The 19,570-nt window shown below is 40.6% G+C and overlaps 1 protein-coding gene across 4 annotated transcripts in view; it reads right to left on the bottom strand.

Moving 5' to 3' along the window:
• Positions 1 to 424: 424 nt before the first annotated feature.
• Positions 425 to 19,570, bottom strand: part of runx1t1 (RUNX1 partner transcriptional co-repressor 1) — a 53,121-nt gene continuing 33,975 nt past the window's right edge. The window contains exons 4-11 of one of the 4 annotated variants that reach the window (XM_029514271.1): positions 17,247 to 17,336; positions 13,462 to 13,643; positions 9,987 to 10,249; positions 9,248 to 9,345; positions 8,378 to 8,573; positions 7,812 to 7,880; positions 5,313 to 5,545; positions 425 to 4,464 (exon numbers count right to left, since the gene is read on the bottom strand). In XM_029514271.1, coding sequence (XP_029370131.1) covers positions 4,144 to 4,464; positions 5,313 to 5,545; positions 7,812 to 7,880; positions 8,378 to 8,573; positions 9,248 to 9,345; positions 9,987 to 10,249; positions 13,462 to 13,643; positions 17,247 to 17,336 — 1,452 coding nt within the window. In that variant the 3' untranslated portion in view covers positions 425 to 4,143. The remainder of the gene's footprint in view (positions 4,465 to 5,312; positions 5,546 to 7,811; positions 7,881 to 8,377; positions 8,574 to 9,247; positions 9,346 to 9,986; positions 10,250 to 13,461; positions 13,644 to 17,246; positions 17,337 to 19,570) is intronic. The other 3 variants (XM_029514273.1, XM_029514272.1, XM_029514275.1) reach the window with 3 other exon arrangements.

Raw genomic sequence — 19,570 nt, 5'->3', positions numbered from 1 at the left:
CGAGTCTGAAGTCTCTGAGGCAGGTATTAACATATTTATTACACCGTAAAGAGAACAACAATACCAGAATTATACTGCAAAGTTTCACAGACTGACAGACCATAGTTTACAGCCCAAAAAAGAATAAAAAAAAAAGAAACCAAAAGAAATAAAATCAACAAGAAACCACAGCTCTGACATAGTAGACTGGAAAGCTCTCTAGAGGACACTGACCCTAAGCGATGGCGAGACCGCTCAGCGTCAGCCTACCACTAACCTGTGGTTTTCATGTCTCAATTAAGTATTGCACAACAACTTCAAATCATTTGAGCTCTTTTTTTCACAATAAATTTTCTCAAGAGAATGCAAAATAAACACCCTCCCACCCCTGAAGTTCAACTCACTCCCCCAGATTAATGCTATGGCCTTTGCTGTTCACTGTTGGCCCTACACATTTTCCCCAAGTTTTTTTTTTTTTTTTGTTAAGTAAGAAATGTAAATTTCCCCCCTATTGTGAAAAACAGGCATGCCTAAATTCATAGCCTTAGTCTTTTTATTTATCTATTTATTTATTCTTTTTTTTTTTTACAAGCTTTTTATTTTGTATGCCCCCCTCCCCCGCCCGACCATTGAATTTACCCCAGCTGAACAAGTCGACAAGCACTTTAGCATGTCTTCACAATGGAGAAGAGAAAAGGAGAAAAAGGTGGAAGGGAAACAGGAGAAAAAAGAGCGAGAGAGAGAGAGAGAGAGAGAGAGAAACAACATTTCTTATCTGTGACCTTAGCTTGTGCCGTCGAAATAGGAATCAACAACACTTTTCTTTAAAATTAGCACAATTATTTTTAAATCTGTTCAAACAATTCAAACTCTTGATGTATTCTAGAAACGCCACAGGCATAAAGGAACATAACAAAAGTTTTTTTTTTCACTTTTTTTTCTCATTTCTATTCATTTATGTTTCATTTATTTATGAGGTCTGCATTGTTACCAAGTAGTGATATGGTTTTGCAGCTGTATGAGCTTCGACTTTGGGTTTTTTATTTTCCTGTTCTCTTGTGCCCATTTGGTTTCGACTAGACCAGTATCAGCGCCGTGACTGATGCTCTTATCGTGCTGTAAGAGGTAGAGTGAGACTTGTTTGCCACCGAGGAATTTGTAGCAAAACACACATAGAGGAGGGAAGAAAGAAAAAAAAAATAGAGCTTCTCAAAGAATCATTGAGCGATATTGTTTGTCTTCCTTTTTTTTTTTTTTTTTTTTTTTAAACCCAGGTTTTGCCCTGAAAATGACGAATACACACGTTTGTTGTATACTTTCAAATATACTAGTGTTAAAACAGCTTGGCTGTTTCTTCACAGCTTCTGAGGAGTCACGGGTATGGTGTCAGACACCTTTTTGGATTGTTTAACCCTTTAGAGTTAAGAATGCAGGTGTGTATCTTATTTCGACAAGCAGGGAGAGATGAGGAAGTACAGAGGGAGAAAACTGCCCAGTGGGCCTCCACTTGTTCCTTGAGGTCAGAATTTGTAACGCGCTTCTGTGTAGCACCAAGGTGTTTGGGGTGAAGAGCCTTTGTGTGCGTCAGGGTAAGTGCTCTCTTACTGCGAATGAGAGGTTTGTTTGATTTAGATTGAAGGTTTACAACAAAGCTGTGACTGATTATCTGTCCCCCAAAAAATGTCATACTCTGATATAAATAAATAGAAAACTGTTGTAAATGACATTGGTGTGAAAGCCGAGTCTCACATTCACCTCTTTAAGAATAAAAAAAACTTAACTGCTTAAAGCTGAAATGGGCACTTAATCTGACATTTGTGTAATGAGAAAATGTACAAACTAGATCAAAAAATATCCCAATAATTTCTTCAAAAATGGTCACATAAGTTATTAGTGTTCATGTCACATTAGTTATTATTGCTCCAGTTAAAATGTAACACTGCTGTGAAATGCTTCTTATGTTTAAGTCACACCTTCTCATTTCACAATGCAAGATGAGTGCTGTCGGTTTCCAGGAGAAATTAAAATAAGTGATTTGATGATGCTGAACTTGGTTTTGCTCTACAAATGTGTGAACAAAACCTGTGAAAATAAATAACCAAATGCTTGTGAGAACAAACCTCTTTTCAAAAGTTGTTTAAATCAGGATTTTGGTCCTTGGTGTCGGTCTTTGGCTGTTTTTGGTGTTTTTTTTTTTTTTTTTTTTTTATCTCGTTTTAATACTGTGTGTTACCTGTCGTTTTGCAGTGTTAAAGCTGTCAATGGGACTCTACACCTCTGCATTTGGAAAGTTAGTTTGTTAAAATGTTTTTTTTGTAATTTTTTATTTGTATTTAATTTTTTATATATTTTTTTGGTCATTTTTCTGTTTTTCTAAAAAATAACAAATATTTAACAAACGTTCAGTAATGCGCATGCACTGTCTGTAACTATTGGGGCGGGGGGGGAAGAAACATTATGGCTGCTCTTGATAATATGTTAAGAAAAAAAAAAAAAAGCGAGCTCGGTGATTTTACATTTTTCCACCCTCCACCCTCATCCCCAACATCCCCAAAAATGTAAAAACAGATTATGCTATCACTACATACAAAATGGTTGATGAATTATGGCTCTATACCAACGACACAAGTATGCTGAAAAGAAGCATGCCGAAATAACCTCTGTGACAGTGCAAATACATGTATGTATGTCCCTTGTACAAAACATTTAGGTTAGCATTCCACGCAACATGCTAGTTCTCAGAAAAGATCTGGGTCGGAATCAAGTAGCAGCTCTGAGATATAGCTTGTGTCTTTTCTTGAGGACAAAGGGAAGTAAAACTTATAGTAACTACGAGGGATCTACTACTTACACACAGAGTAGAAAAGCAGCTTGGAAAAAAAGATAATGCTTCTTTTTTTTTTTTTTATCTCTTTTTGCACCAGCTGGAGAGAGAGAGAGAGAGAGAGAGAGAGAGAGAGTTATGAAGGACTTAGAGTTGTGACTGGTTGAAGTACTATGCATTGTCACAAATGTCCAACACATATACAATAAATAACCATTGATGACACCACAGGACATAAGTCTTTAACACCATGACATCTATAGAAAAAGAACATGAAGAAAGATGAAAATGTTTTTCAGAGTTGAAACAGGAGGGGAGTGTTTGGGGTGAGTCTCCACAATGTAGATTTTCAGCTCAGCGACTGCTGTCCAGGTGATTTGACAGTTTCACTTGTGGGATGATGACTTCACTTCTTGTTTGAGAGCTTCGGTAACCCCTCCCCCCCAAAACATGCACATGTGAATGGCAGTCAGTACATCTTCCACATGTGCAGTGGGCAAAGTTTCGTATCTTGTCCAAGAATTCTTCCTTTTACATCCTTTAGGGAGATGGATTTGTATTTCCCAGCCCACTGACCTGGATATTATTACAAGTGAGAGGGAAATAACATTGGTTAACAGCTGGCTCTGCTTGCAATCTGCTGCACATCTGCCCATTTCACTGCGGTCTGTGGACCAGAGATTCAGTCCATACCTCTCCCCTCTCCAGGCAGCAAATTTGTTTATGTATCCATCCGTTGGCGTGTCTCTCAGAGTATTTCAATCTAATTTCTTTCCTTACAAAGGATGCCCCTGTCATTCTGCTCCATACGTATGTTCCCTTGGTATGCTGTTTGGTAAAATGTCTTCTTGAGGTTGACTAGTCTCATGTCCCAGGTACAGGAAGGATATAAGCTTCAATTCAAGGATGGAAAATAAAAACATAAAAAAGGGGGAGGTCAGATATACATGTCTTGAGTTGGAGGGCAATCTCTGCTCAGTCTCAGTATTTACAGGAGAAAATAAGATACGCAACAATGACAGTAACATTAACAACAACAAGCACAACAACAAGAATAGCAAGTGTAACGATAAAATGATGTCAATATTTAAATTCATTCATTCAAAACAAAGAATATCTTTGTGTTTCTCTTAAATCATGGCAAGTCAATATGACCTGATTATGGACCTCCTCCTCCTTCTATGACTACGCTGCAAGATAGACGGAAGCATTGCCATTTCTTTCTGTTAGCCATGATAGCTTAGCATCTTTGCAAGGCAATGTAGACAGTCATGCTGTTGTCGGGTCAGGGTTGGCTGTTAGGGTCTGGAGGCCTTTTGCCTCCATCCTCAGTGGGTCCCTTAGCGTGGTGTGCTGTCTAGGGCAGAGGAGGACGGGGTGCTGGGGGTGGATGAGCGCGTGGTAGCAGCGGGTGGGGTAGCAGCCGGACTACCAGTCCCACTGCTGGGAGTACAGGCTGATGAGCTGATGGGAGCGGGGGTCTCTGACCCAGGGACGCCCCCCTGCTGCTGGCTGGCCTGCTGCTGCTGGGCCTGGAGGGTCTGACCGCAGACGTGATGGTGTTTCTCCCAGTCTTTGTGCTGGCAGAAGGAGCCGCAGTAGCGTGCCGTGTTGCAGCCGCTGCATGTCTCACTGGCCTTGCGTCCGCAGTTCCAGCAGCTCTGACAGACAGACAGAGGGTAATGTTAGCAAACACAAAAATGGATTCAGCAGCAGGCTTGACAATCACACAGAAAGTTGACTAATTCAGCTGATGAACTTTTGATAACTGGTGGAACTCTAATTAGGAACTGTTGTTTGATTCATTTTGTGCTTCTATCCATGCATAAAGATAATCACGTTTAATGAACGACAGCAGACAGCCACATCAAAAAAGAAGTAGTGATGCCAAGATTAGCAACAGATTCCAGTGCACCAGTGTGCACATTAACAGAGCGAAGCTCTGCTTTTATAGAAAAGCTTAAAACAAACCACAGACAGATCAAAAACCCATCTCTTATAGCATTCAGGGCCCACTATATATCTTAGAAACCACAGAGAGAGCATGCCGGGGTGCCTGCATATACAGAGGAAACAGGAGAACAAGGTTACAAACAGCTTCTCAAAGTTTTCCTCTGGGGCTCCTCTCTCATAAACATCACTCCTGCAATTAACATCAGATGTGAGTCATATATTCCTCTCACTTAACTGATTAAAAGTCAAGGTCTCCAATGGTGATTAGCAAATGAAAGCTCTTCTCCTCCTTTCGTCTCAACTGAATTGGTTCTAACCTTTCTACACATGCTAACTACTCCTTTGGAAAAAAAGAGGAAGCAATATATCTATGCTTGATTAAATGTGTTGGAGTGGAGTGTTGGATTACTTTGCTCTTCTGTATCTCCGGAAAACAACATTTCCTCTATTTGCATTTCAGCTGCAAGTAATCATTGTAATAATTTGGCGTGAGTTGCAAGGCAACAAAAGCACAGACAAAGTTTGGTTTGGCGTGTTTGTATGTGTATGCTCCTACCTCGCTGGAGTCCTCCTGCTGGTTGATGATGGAGAGCGCGTCCTCGGCTGCCTGCCGCTTGGCCTCAGCTACTGTGCGCTCCATCTTGGCCCGCTCGCTGCTGATCATCTCGTGAGCTTTGCGCTCAGCCTCTGACACGGCCTTCTGCAGCTCTGACATGGCCTGCCGCTTTACCTCATTCACCGCCTCTTCTGGAAAGAGTGTGGAGACAGAGGAAGTCAAGCCTCCCGAACCTGCAATGTAGTTCGCATTATAACACCCTGTCGTTGGCACTTCGTTCTCAGTTATAAGATGGCAAACAGTAAGTAGTGACTTGTTTTTACTTTTATCAAGGATAATGTGGTATCACTCAGAGTGGGAAAGAACATGATTGACTTTTTACTCAATTTTATTTAAATCTGCAGGAACACATATTCTGTTGTTCTGGAAATGATTGGAATTCTTTCAGTAGTAAATAAAACTACTACAGCTATTGTAGTTTGTAGCTTTCAGGGCAGAACACCTTCTTATCGAAAAACCAAATCTAAATATACAAGACAAGGCAAATTAACACAAGACTCATGAGTTGTTTTAAATCACTGCAGGGCATCATATTTGTAGACAGCCATCTAATTAGTACATTCTTATGATAGTGACTGATGTCTGCTTCATCAGTTAACTCCTCTAATGGGTCAATGAATGAGGAAAAAAGGAAAGTTGAAACAAACTCAGCTGAAGCTAAGCAAACAAAAGTATAAAATGTTCCTTTTAATTTGAGAAATATCCACAGGACAGCAGCGTGAGCCAATTAATCCCAAGTAATCACTCAGACAATTTGCTTATGAGAGGGAGCAGTGTGTTATTTTGTGGAATGAATAACCTTGCCACGTGGGTGTTAAGCAGTGGAATTCCTACTGAGCGTCAAAGCAAAAGGAGGGCTTTTTGTTTGCTCCCATCAAGCCTGTAACTTGACTAATTGTGTATGCAAATCAGGCAATTTATATTTAAATTATGCATTTCCATTGTGATCCCAGAGGCCCATGCAGTGAGGGGAAGTGGGAAACTGGTAGGACACTGTGCAAGGTGCTTGAATATTTATCACCAACTGTAAACATTTTGCCCATTTCAAACAGATGTATTCACCGTATTCACTCTATTGTGTTAAAAATCCTATTTTGCAATCCTCTCTGGGTCACATTTAAATCGGTCTCTCCTCAGCCAGCGTATGCGGCTCGAGAGAAAACGATATCGGAAATACTGAGAATAATGCCGATAGAATGAAAGATAGCAGTCGCCATTTATCTTACAGACAAAAGATAAATATAGCTTTACGTCTGACAAATATGCTTCAGTGCATTTCCTTTGGTCAAATTACACATGTACAACAAACAGAAAATCTGTTTCAATACCAGACGGAATGTGCGATTTTCTAAAGACAGAGAGGTTTTCTCCTCATAGTGACTGAGCAAAATTTTTAAACCAGGGTGGTTTTGTCTTTAACCTACTATGCTGCCTGAAGTCATGGAAATTGCCCGGGTGCTGTGTGATATATGCCTTGTGCATGGAATTGTGATTACACACCAAGTGCCTTAGATGGAAGATCGATCAAAGCTGCTGAGGGGAGGCGAGTACAGGAGAGCAGGCAGAGTCCCGATGGTGATACTCAATTCAATTTAAATGCATATTACTTGTTCTGAGTATCTCACGCATCATGCTTGGTCAAGCAAGGGGGCAATTTCTTTTCCCCGAGGGTTTAAAAAGCACATATACTGTATCTCTGACGGTGAAAACAAAGTGGATTCTTCAAGCATCCAACACTCAGCAGAAAATTCTTTCAGTTTTTCAGGATAGCAATAATGGTGATTGCAGCTGCGCTCGTGAGTTTAAAGAATGCTGTTTGTGTACACTACAAATTTAATGGCAGCTAATGAAAGCTGTTAAAGCAAGAAATTAGTTTCGATACTTGATCTTAACTGGCTCAACAAATTTGCCTGCACAATTTTACTTCACTTTCTTAAATAGAATTGCTGCATTGTCTATCACTGAGGGAATTATAAAATGCCAATAGCAAAAAGGATACCTACTGGTGCCTGTGTACTTTTAACAGAAGAAGCAGCTGCTGTAATAGCTACTTATGTCCCTTATTTGATGCAACTGATCCAATAAAAACATTTTATGACTTCATATTTGGAATGGGTCAAGTCTGGTGGTGAAACTCTTATTTAATTTTTTTTTTTTTTTTTAACATCCTACTTTATCGAATATAACTGATTTTCTGAGAGCAGCCTGACATTTGTGTTCAACTTTACAAGGAAAGAGGTTGCCTAGAACAGACTATATTGGGATAAGAGGGGAGAATGGAGTTTGAAAGAGTGCCTCTCTAACAGTTCCACCCTTCAGTCATCTGGCTAAAAAGGATGGCCTTGATTTCAGCAAAGCAAAATGTAAAAACTGCAGAGATCAACAGAAACTGTGTGTTTGTGTGTATGTGATTATGGGTGGCATAAAAGTCCAGCTCACCAGCTTTCTTCCAGATCTCTTCAGGGACATAGCCAGAAACAGGCCGATGCAGCAGCTCCCTGTGAATTTCTGGGAAGACACAAACAGACGCAAAAGGCAACAGGACTGTAAAACAAATCAGTGTGTTATAAGACATCTTTGCAACTCTCATAAAATGGTTGAGGACATGAAACTCTAATATATAAAACTTATCACTGGTGCGATCAGACTTATTAGTGGAGGACCTAGTGCTGAACCCTGCTGGACTCCATGTTCAGAATAAACTTCTCTAAGCAAGAGGCAGAGGCAAAATATGCTCATGTCAGCCAGGTAATTATGAGGCTGTCAAGTAGTTTGACATGGCAATTTGGGCAAGTGAGGCAGGCTGAGTAAGTATTACACAGTAACGATAAGTGTTACTGATGTTTTCTTCAAATTATAAATGAATAAAGAAATTGCTAGAAGGGATACCAAAAAAGAACATGAATTCAATTGTCCTAAAGGCTGTAAGTCTGCTGATGAGATTCTTGTGAACAGATAAAAGTCTTATTTTCCATCATGCCAGATATCTCTGTGCGATCTCCTACCTGATGTTGTATTTTCCTGTGTTGTGGGGCTTTGCTGCCTTGACTGCCCACTGGTGGTGCCCTTCTTCAGCTCTTCAGCATCACTGTATCGCCGGATCCAGTAGTTGAGCTCTTCTCGGTCGGCCTCCTGGCACCGCCGCAGTACCGTTAGCGAGCGCCGTGTTTTCTCCACCATGTCCATGATGCAGTTCAGCAGCTGGGGAGTTGACAGGGAGGAGACACGGCGCTGAGTTTACATACAAACATGAATGGATTCACTGAAACTAAATTAGGATGTTTTTGGGTCATGGGTTAAAGCAGCATTTATCATCTCATTTAAGTTATTTGTTTCACTTAACACGCAACACTGTGCGTTAAAAAGTAGTTTTGAAAATCTGAAAATATATTTTGAACACATTTACTGCAGAAAAGGGGATATTTCTGTTCAGATTATCTGACTGGTTGAATTGGTTGGCAATATGAAGACAAACAGCATCAGAATGTGAGACTAAAGGTTCTGGTGTATGTGGTTCAGGTAGTTTGCAAATGCAGTGACATGTTGTATCTTTAAAAGGACTAAACTGAAAAGTGAACATACAGAAAACAATTTCATCTGCATTTCTATCGTAGGAAAACATGCAAGCATGCACACTCTCGTCTCCACTCCGTTAAAAAAAAAAAAATCTGTCCACAAAACATTTAAAGGTGTTTTCAGTTTGCACATAGCAGTTAACATACGATTAGCACAAAGCAAATTTTCAGACTCATCATCAAACAATGTCACATAGTTTCAATTTAACGCTTTTACAACAACTGCGATGAAATGTGTTGATAATCTCTGTTACTTACAGAGACAGAACTGTAGTGTATAGTAATAAAAAATGTTATTACTTTTCTTACATGGTCAAGGTGCTTCCATTCCTCAGCCCACTCTCTGTCTGTCAGCCTGTGGTCGATCACTTCCTCCTGTCTGGTCCCTGCATGCATTCCTGTAAGGAAAAAAAAAAAGAGGAAGAAGAGAAAGAGAGAGATAGAAGGATAAACAAAGGGGAAGTCAGAATGACACAGAGGATCAATTTAACATTACTCTACCGCTTGCATGCTCTTACTTTCATCCATCCTTCATTTGGTCCCTGGTTGGGACACTCTCAATCCATTTATCCCCCCCCCCCTTTTTTTTTTTGGCTGTCTAGCCGTAGCGCTCACCCACCCTCAGGGTAGGACTCAAATAACGGAACTTCAACTCCAATAAACATTCATCACAAGGCGAGACATGGTAAATGTCCCCTATTTTTGGAACAGAGCCAAAATTGTCATTATAGCTTCATCAAGGCTTGGTCTACTCTGCAAAGAAAAATGTCCCAAATATGACGATATTGTGCATATATGTGTCTCTATAGTGAGATCATCCATGTTGGAGTGTCTTACTTCAGTCCACATGCTACACCAGGCCAAGATGGATACTGACTGATTATTATTATGATGCTGGCATTTAAAGAAGTGTAAAAATGAGGTAACATACTTTTGTATTTGTGAAATCTTCTTTATGTTTATCTTACTGTTCGACTGACACCATTCCAGTGGGAATAGTTTTTGGCAGGCAACTTAGTACCCTCCCTCATGTTCTCACCAATGGACCTGGCTCGCTCCCTGATCTCCCGGTGATTGGAGGCGGGGTGTCTGTACGTGTCTCGATAGTGATGGGCGATGGCCATGTCGTCCAGCCTGTAGTGCTGCGGAGGAAGCGGGCCTGGGTGGGGCAGGCCATTGGGTTGATAGGACAGCCCATTGGATGGACTGAAGCGCTGGGCGGGGCTTATGGTACATGGCCGTTTGCTGGGGTGAACATCTGGGTGAAGGCCGCCATCTCGCTCAAACCCGTTCTCTTTGGTTCTGGGTAGAAACAGGAATGAAAAGACTTTGAGTTACATTTCATTAGATGTGTCTAACTCTATATGCTAAAGGTTATTTCTCCTCGTGAGCTGAAATAATTTAATAGAAATGATCTTTTTTGTGTGAATCCAAAAACAGCTGTCAGATAAAGAACGTGTATAATTATTTCACTTGGCAAAATGTTTTACTTGTTACAAGCAAGATGAGATTTGAATATGGGACCAAATATAGCAAGATTGTTTACTGTTGTTAATGATTTGAATACATTCTTACAGTGACAGCCTGGCAAATAACAAACGAGCTCTTGTGGTGCAATGGATCAGAAGAAAAGAAAAAGGAAATAAAAGGAGGGGAGTGTAGAGGACACAGGCACAGTATGATTTTTATATTACACCTATTTTGTAAAAATGACTAATACAAAATTTGTTTGTTAGTTATTACACACAAGAGCCTGACTTGAAATGTATCATCACAGCAACTGTTCTCTCTTTTGTAAAGTAAAGCTTTGAATTCAACCTTTTACCAGACAAAGGAAATTTCATCAAAACAATTTTTCCTGGAATCATCCTGGAATCATTTTATTGAAAGCATGTCCAATCACACACACAAACATGCTCACAGAAGTAACTTCCAGGGGATCAGGTGGATTTTTGTCAGCCTGCTTCCGAAGATTAATGTGACCAGGTGTATTTGTGTGTATGTGTGTGCATGCTGGAACATGTGTGTCTAGATGTCCGTGTGTGTGTTCTTAGCTTTGTCAGTTCACAGTTAAATCTTGCCAACCTTCCCGACTATCTGTAGTTTTCCCTCTCTCACTCTCTCTCCCCATCTCTCTCTCCGGTGAACAGATTGAACTTCTTAATGAGCTGTTTTTATGGGCTCCTAATGCTCATCCACGGCTCTCCATATGCTCTTTCCCTCCATCCGTCCGTCTCTCCCAGCCTCCCTTGACTCATCCATCTATTCTTCTCCCCCCACCAACCGCACTCTTATCTCCCCAGCCTTCCTGCTGCAACAATGTTTATGTCTGCAGACTTTGGAGTACACACATGCATGCGTGCTCACAGTCACCTATACAGTGCAATCATGCGTGCACATGCAATTCAGCTCCTGTGGATAAACACCAATGATCCTCATTGTTTAGTACTATTATTTATTTACGAATGACACAAACTTCTGTCTGGACCCTTGCACTATCATGAATAATACACACACACCCACACATACATATTTAGCAACATAAGTAGCATTTATGTTATGCATTATGTTACTATTACTTTTATTTTTTTTTACATTAGTTGAGGAACCTGTCATGCCTTAATTTGAAACTGTTATTTTCTAATTCCCTTATTTAACAAGCATATTTCAGTAAGATATTTTTTATATTATATTTGCCCCCTCCCCTTTGTCTCTACACAAATTCAACATTGCTTTGACTTTGTCAGTAGGGAACGACTCATTTGCCTCACTGGAAGACTTTTATTGGTCAACATCTGCAATACATGTTTGGTTTGCTTGCGAAAAGGCAAGTGAAATGGTTCAGAATCAATCAATTACCGAGCAAGGAGAGTAATTCTGCTAAAAAGAGACACTCAGATCAGTGGGGTGTTGAATATTGGGTAATAACATTAGGTGCCATTAATGAATTTATTGCTGTAAAAAACGTGCTGAATTCTTATGCTGAATTCACCGCACGAGCCATTACAGTACACGAGCCAGTAATTTTGCACTCCCAGCTTTTTAAATAACAATTTCTCTCAGAATTTAAAAAACACATGATATGCATTTCTTTCTTATATGCAAATCGTACTGAGATATTCCTGGGCTGGTCTTCTGCAAACAATCGTAATGAACAGGATGCATTGATTTCTGTAATTAAGGATTCACATTCAAATTCCAATATTCCAACACAGGACTCCAATAAGTGGAAATGCAGAGCAGAAGTAAGCAGAAAGCAGAGGTGCTTAGCCAGCCATATTGGTGCTGGAGCCTCATCTGTATGTGTTATCAGCCCATCTCCCAAGGCACAACCACACACACACACACATGCACACATGTGAACCAACCTTACATTTTCACACATTGTGCACACATTCACACAAACGAACAGCATTTTCTCACTGAATACAGATTCCTACTTACTCCCTCCAAAAACTCTCTCTCTCACATTTGCGTACACATCTTTCCCCCTAAGCTTGCTCCCCTATGCACCAGACGGCTTGCAAATATGCAGGTATTACAGAAAAAGTCTGCCTATCCAACCGTTGGAGAAAAAGACAGGTGAGAATTATTAATATTGCGTTTGGCATTTTTGTCCCTCAGCAGATATAAAAAGTACATTTTCCTCTCCCCCTGCCTGTATTAAAAATTTGAGAGCCCGAGGAATTGCTCTTTATTTCAAAAAGCCAATGCACACATTGTACTCACCGTGCAAGAATAAAATCAAAACAAAGCACAAATACAAAGCAAAGCCTTTTTCTAAAAAGTTAAAAATGCTAATGTTTTGACCAAAAGTTTTTGTACTTATATAGTCCCATCTATTAAAGGTTTGTTAGCAAACACCACTCATTGGAGTGTTCCTAGACGACATGTCCCACTACTCATCCATTAGCGCAGGGAACATTGAGTCATCGTCTATGCCCATGACAACAAATGATTTTAATGATGTGGCTGTGAGAGATAAACACAGGCACACACACTGTAGTCACACAACCTATCATGCTTGGAGGTAAACGACATGCATACACATACACATCGACACTTAACTGTCCTCAAGATGTGCACTTGTATGTGTATTCAAGTATACGTGTGAATGTGTGTGTGCACGTGTGTATCCGGGTCTATCTCAGTTCTGGTCCATTAAGAGCTGGAGCTGGGAGCTGAGATGTCCACCGGAGCACATCATGAGGCCTGGTGGCTCACTGATCGACACTTCCCATACATACATTAACAACACTGCCCTGTTGCATCACATTGGCTCAGCTTGTGTCTCTGGAGTAATGTATGGGCTCATGGGGATGAAGGCAGACTCAAAGGGATTTATGCATGAGATCAAATAATAGAAGTAAGAAGCCTCAGCTGCTTTAATGTTCTGAGCTGGTAAATTTATAAACTCCACACTCTGATCCCTGTCGTTGTGTAACCAAGTTAAGATGCACTCAGTGCTAAAATCCTATTTCCAAAGTGGTTCTAACTTTGTGATTGCCCCCCACCTGTCTGGCGTCCTTCTCTTGCCATTCTCATTGACATCCAGCAGGAGTTCAGAGGAGTCCACTGGGGAGGTGGTGCTGGTGTCCAGGAGCAGCTGCTCGTGCTGGGCCAGGTACTGAGCAGGGTTCTGCTTGGCCAGCCTGGCACAGTGCAGCAGCTCCCTCTGAAGAAGTGGCAGGTTGGCCTGCAGAAACAAAGACAGCATTGGATCAATGGAGGAAACGGTTTTATGTTTTATGCACGAGGAAGAAAAAGCAAAAAAAAATATATAATAATGACACCAAAAGGCAAGCACTCACGTGAAGAGGTTCTGTTTCCTTTTTGGATAATTTAGGGAACAATATCAGATTATGAGCTACGCAGTGTATACGAAAAGATAGCCATTGTAGTCATAGCAAAAATATAAAAACACAAATAATAAAACAAAAGGCTATATTGCTGTGGTGGCAATTAAATGTGAAGGAAACGTGTGCCTGAAATATAGTGTTGTAATTGTAGTCTTGGGAATAATATGGCAGGTTACTGATGCTATTTGTCATAAGAAAGATGAATTGAGTTAAACTGACACATGTTAAAATGTAAAAAAAATTCATTTGCTTTCAGGAAATATATCTGGTAAAACATAAAACCATCCTGTCCCTTACAAAGAACACAAAATCACATTAATTATGATGTTATAATGATTTCAAATAACATGTTTTTCATTCAAAACACACTAATTTGAGGTCACAGCAGCTCCATTTCTTTCATGCCATCTAACCCCTGTTTGCTCATTATCGCTGAACCAAGGCCACTTCCTGTGATCCCGAGTACATTAACACTCTCTCTATGGTGCACACGCGCTTTCTTTTTAAAGAAACAACAGCTATTTTCAATCTCTTTGACATAACAAGGAGGCCTGCTTTCTTGTGCAGAGTTACAGGTCATGCAGGTATGTGAACATCGACTTCAAAGGCATCTGATGGGGTGCATTTTGAAGCAAGAAGATGAAAGTGTTGCGTCAGAATAAGAGTGGAGGCTATTTTGGTGAGGCACATCACAAGAGTCTTTGGAGGGGCATCTATGCAAGTTTTAGTTCTGTTAATCTTTGTTTTGTCCTCAATAACATAATCTCCCTCTAAGGCTCCTGCTTGGTTTTTGCCTTTCCTTATTAACTTTTTTTTTTTTTTACTTTGTAATCTTATCCATGTTATTGTCTTCTATTCCTTCCATACTTTTTCTGTCTTGTCCTACATTAGCTGATGAATTTTCTTCTATGTCGCTGACCATTCTATCTCATGTTCACCTACTCCACACACACAAAAAAAAAATTAAACAAAAAACTTACAAAACAGAACCATCACTTTTTTTTAAAACTGGTATTTATGTTTCATAATCGTACCACAATTCCTCTCCAGTAATTGGCGGTAAAAGAAATGCCAAGCACTGGCCTTCACTTTACCTGCCTGAGTTAATGGTCCGTTAACAGTTTATGATCATAATTACCCTCTGAAAAAAAGAGCGTAAAATAGATTGCTTTGATCCTGGTGAACTCATCTCTCATTAATTAGAGGTCATCCTAATTGCCAGAGATGTGGGATGCATTAACAAAAAGTCTGAGTCAAGCAATGCAGATCAGTAAGGAAGATGGATCATTTTTCATATGACAAGGTTTACGCTGATTTGCTTCAGTGCTGCTACAGTACGGTCACCAACATCTGTACTTGCATAAAAGGAATATTTCAAGTGCCGTTCGTTCAGCGGCCGCATCTAAAACCAGCTGAGGGTGATTTATTGTGAATATGTTGGATCTGTCACTTTTGTCAAATGGTGCTAAAAAAACAATTCAGAATATGCCATGTTCAGGAAATGCTGCACTTCATCAGCTTTGTGCTTCTGTGTAATTTGATGCTGGAGGAGAATGGAGGTGACTTTGTTTTTGTCCTATTTCAATTATTTCCTCTCACCACTCTCACTCTACTTAGCTAAATGTGTTTATTTCTCCGTGTCACGGCACTCACTCAGCATTCTCACTTCCACATGACACAAGAAAAACAAAACACTTGACAGCTCGGATGATGGCAAACTTAAAATAAGCACAACTTTAACTTGAAAACAGTGAAACGCTGTTATTCTGGATGCCTGGTGTCTCATGTGGCAGGCGTCTTGCCAACCAATCACGTCACTAGAACTGTGTGGTTTCTGATTACCTTCTTCCAGTAAAGAGTCCCAACCAATTTGTGGTTTAGTATTAAGAGAAGGGGAAAGGAGTTGAGTGGGTTTGTGTGTGTGTGTGTGTGGTGGTGTTGGTGTGGGGGGGGGGGGTCGGCTTGGTCTAACATTAGCGTAATGAAAAACTCTGAGCCCTGATGCGCATTGTTGCAGCTGTGCTTCAACGCATCTATAAAAGCTCCCCCACACCTCCAACCACTCTCTGCTACCATATGGTAGCTGGCATTAAGGGCCCCGCAGTGGGAAGACACTAAAATTAGACTGGGGAGAGGGAGAGGCAGAGAAGGAGCGAAGGAGGGGGGAAAAAAAAAAAAACGAGTTGCATCTTTGATTCTGCAGCCATCCCTGTGATACACTAACCATCTGGCAAGGAGAGGAGAAGGGAAGGAGGGACTGGAGGATGGATAGATGGGTAGAAAACAGTAGATAAACAGAGATATGGAGAACGAACAAATGAGAAAGTGAATGAAAAAAGTGAGTGATGGAAAAAAAAAAAAACAAGGATGAGGGAGGATTGTAAGGGAGGAGAGCACGAGGACACACACTCCCTGTTTGTGTTGTTAACAGTAATGGCGGTTCTAGTGGGACCAGTTTGTGCTACCCACGTCCACATATGGACCTCAGTGGATAATATAAGCTTGTGAATGTCAGGTCACATGCGCACACATCTGCACGTTCACTCAGCCATGCACGAACAGGCAGCAGAAAATAAGACAATATTGTCGTCTGGGACTGAGTGTCTTATTTTTATAAGTGCCATTTGCTCATATAGAGCAGAGTATGGAGAATAGATAGAGAAGAAGAGGCAGAGAAAACAAGAAGGTTCTTGCACAGCGCGTACATAAATGTTGACTATTTTATGTGTAGAAATAAACAGAAAGAACACAAGTAGGGGCTCGATCCTCGAGTGTTCCTTCCTTTGGTAATGCACCATGCTAATGGCTGAAAATGGGAAATACTTGATGAAAATGCAGCTGTAGTTGGATGAGGAATCAATGGCAAAACAAACACGAGACAAAGAGGAGAAGGAGACAGGAAAGCAATGCATGAACCGGGAGAATGTCCTTGTTCCAAAACAATATTCATTGTGCTGTGCTTGAGCACAAGTTTCTTTAAAATCTAAAAGAAAATCCAACAACTTTTCAGTTCAAATAGTGTGCAGAAAATTGTAGCCTCAACAAGGCAGCTTACTCCAGGTTAAAAAAGAGAGCTGAAAAGAGGCAGAAACGATGTGTGAGCTATTTAACTTGGAGGAGGGAGACACAAACAGACTGAACAAGAGGGGGAAAAAAAGATGACATGACAGACAAAAAGAGAGAGAGTAGCTTGTAAAATTGCAGAGAAGCTGAGTGACAAGTGAGGAAAAATCGGGTAAGGATAGATGAGAGAGCGATGACGATAAAATGGGAGATAAAGAGAAGAGAGACTCAAAAACAGGGAGAAAATGGGGATAAATATCATGAGCATAAGTGTGCATCTGGTTCTAGGTGGGCAAAATGTTTTCCAGATTTGCTCAACAGGCGGGCGATGGAGGGAGAAAAGCTCTTGTGTAGTAATTGTATATTTGAATATTTACCTTCAGAAAGGGTATGACAAAAGGTCGCAGAGGGAAGTTGGTGGCTTCTTGTAGCTTGGAGTGAAATTCTTCAATGGTTAGCGTGGAATTCTGGTGGGGAGAGAGAGACAGATAGAAAACACATGAATCCATGTGGAAGGCATTAAACGATAATATTACTTATTGGAAGCTAAGCTATATCCTGGCCTGCAGTGAATGCTTCAGGTTTTTGTAATAGGAAGCATATGGACAGGCCAGAGTGAAGAGAGGCGCAGAAAAGAAAGACACACATCTCCTTTGATTAACAAAACAAATACACATGCAGGAGTCACGTGAGAAAAATATGGGACGTGATATAGCAACAAAAACATGCTTCACATTTAGTGTTTTTAGACCAAATGAACACTGACTGCACTGATACGCTTTATCATTCATTTACATACTTGTAGAAATATGTCATTGCTGTTGAATGGTTTGTGCATCCTGCTCTAATTTCACATTAGCACGCCTTCTCGTGTATGACATGAAGGTAGCACGGGATCATTTTTGCCGTGCATTTCTGTGCAATTAAATAATACATATTGAAGATCTCACACACCAGCTTCCCGTCGCATATGTGCTCATGCATGGCATCGTCGTCCTTATCAACACAGTATATGAGCCTTCATGCTCTGTGCCTGCGTTCCCCCTCTCCATCAGTGCCAGCTAAATGACTGCCTGTCTCTTTTCACAGACCAGATAAGACCACGGTGACCAAAATACATTCCAATTGCATGTGATGGACCAGGCAAAGGTGCAGCAAGCAGGGGAGATGGGCTGCCTATACAGTGTGTATTTAGTTTTCGTCTCTATTATCGCAAAAATGAGATGGGCATGCGTGTGGCTCTTATACAAAAGGACACACACCCAAACAAAGTCTAGCCACCTTTGGGTGCCTGTAACTCATGTTAATGGCAGTGACACCATTTCTAATTTCCAACATGAGGAAAGGAAAAAGTAAAAAAAAAGAAAAAAAAGAAAAAGAAATAGAAGAGCAAGCCCATGGGAGACAAAACTGCTACATAACAAGCAGAAAATACAAAGGAAAAAAAAAATCAAGTGAGCAAGAGCATAAAAAAAGCTGCAGATATTATTTTTCCTCCCCACACTCTCAGCCTTATTTCCCAGACCTGAATTTTGTTACATTCAGCCTTACATCTGTTCATCCAGATTGCGTAGGGGCTGTTCTTGACAGCTAGTGAAACCTCCTGAGTCTCCCCCCTCCCTCTCTCCAGCACACAACTAGCTAATTAACAGTGTCACTCTTTTCAATAAGGCAGGGGGAGGCACAGAGAGGGAGAGAATGAGAAGAAGCCTTGGAGAAGGATAGTGTGTGTGCGTGTGTGTGTGTGTGAGTGTGTTGGGGGGGTTGTGCTAGCCAAAAGGACACAGGAGAGGCACGCACATATTCAGACGGTGAGAAAAATAAACATAGTGAAGCCAAAAGGAGGCTATGCTCTGTGTGGCTAATTAAAAAAATTCCTCCTTCTATCTCCGCCGCCACCTCCTTCGTCTTCCTGCACAACATTCACTCACTATTTCGGTATTCCCCTGTTCGTTATGCTCAGATTTTCTCAGATCACACAGACGCGGTAACTCTTCGGCTTGGTAAAGAGTTCTCAGTGATAAAACAACATCAGTTAAAGAGAGAAACACATCTGATCCGCAGAACTGTGATTGGACGTTTTCACTGTCACAATGTACGTCTAATTTTAATCCCGATTTTGAATTTCACAATTGCATCACATTATAATTATACATTTACTTTTTTCACTACATTAGGAATGATCACCAGTAGTGCTTTATTTGTGCGTCGTTGTAATAATACAATCACCATTTCATTCCAACAATTACAATTCCAACTGCTCCTGAGCTAAATGAACAAATAAGGGCTTGATATTCGAACTGGCTGAGTCATGCTTGGTTATCAGGCACCTGCAGAACCTTAGTGATCCTGTTAGTTTGATGTTAAAATAAGAAGTCTAATCCTCTGAGCTCTGTGCCTTTTGTTTCCCAAGCTGCTGTGCGGTGTATTTCAATTTAAATGAATTTGATGCAGTTAAGTGGATGTGGTGAGTAAAACTGGTAGTTTGATGGTTTAATGCCGTTTTTTGTTCTACTGCTTCCACTTTTGCCAGACATTGTGTTACACTGAGAAAAGTACCAATGGATGTCAATGCAGAAGGCAAATATTTAGAAATCTCTCCTAGTGTTCATGTTATACTTTTGCCTGAAGGACCAGATGGAGAGGTTTCTGACATAAGGGTGATAAAAAAAAAAAAAAAAAAAAAACTGTCAAAAATATC

The sequence above is a fragment of the Echeneis naucrates genome, chromosome 11 (assembly GCF_900963305.1).
Source record: "Echeneis naucrates chromosome 11, fEcheNa1.1, whole genome shotgun sequence".
NCBI classification, from domain to species: Eukaryota; Metazoa; Chordata; class Actinopteri; order Carangiformes; family Echeneidae; genus Echeneis; species Echeneis naucrates.
This window is presented reverse-complemented; position numbering and strand designations above follow the sequence as displayed.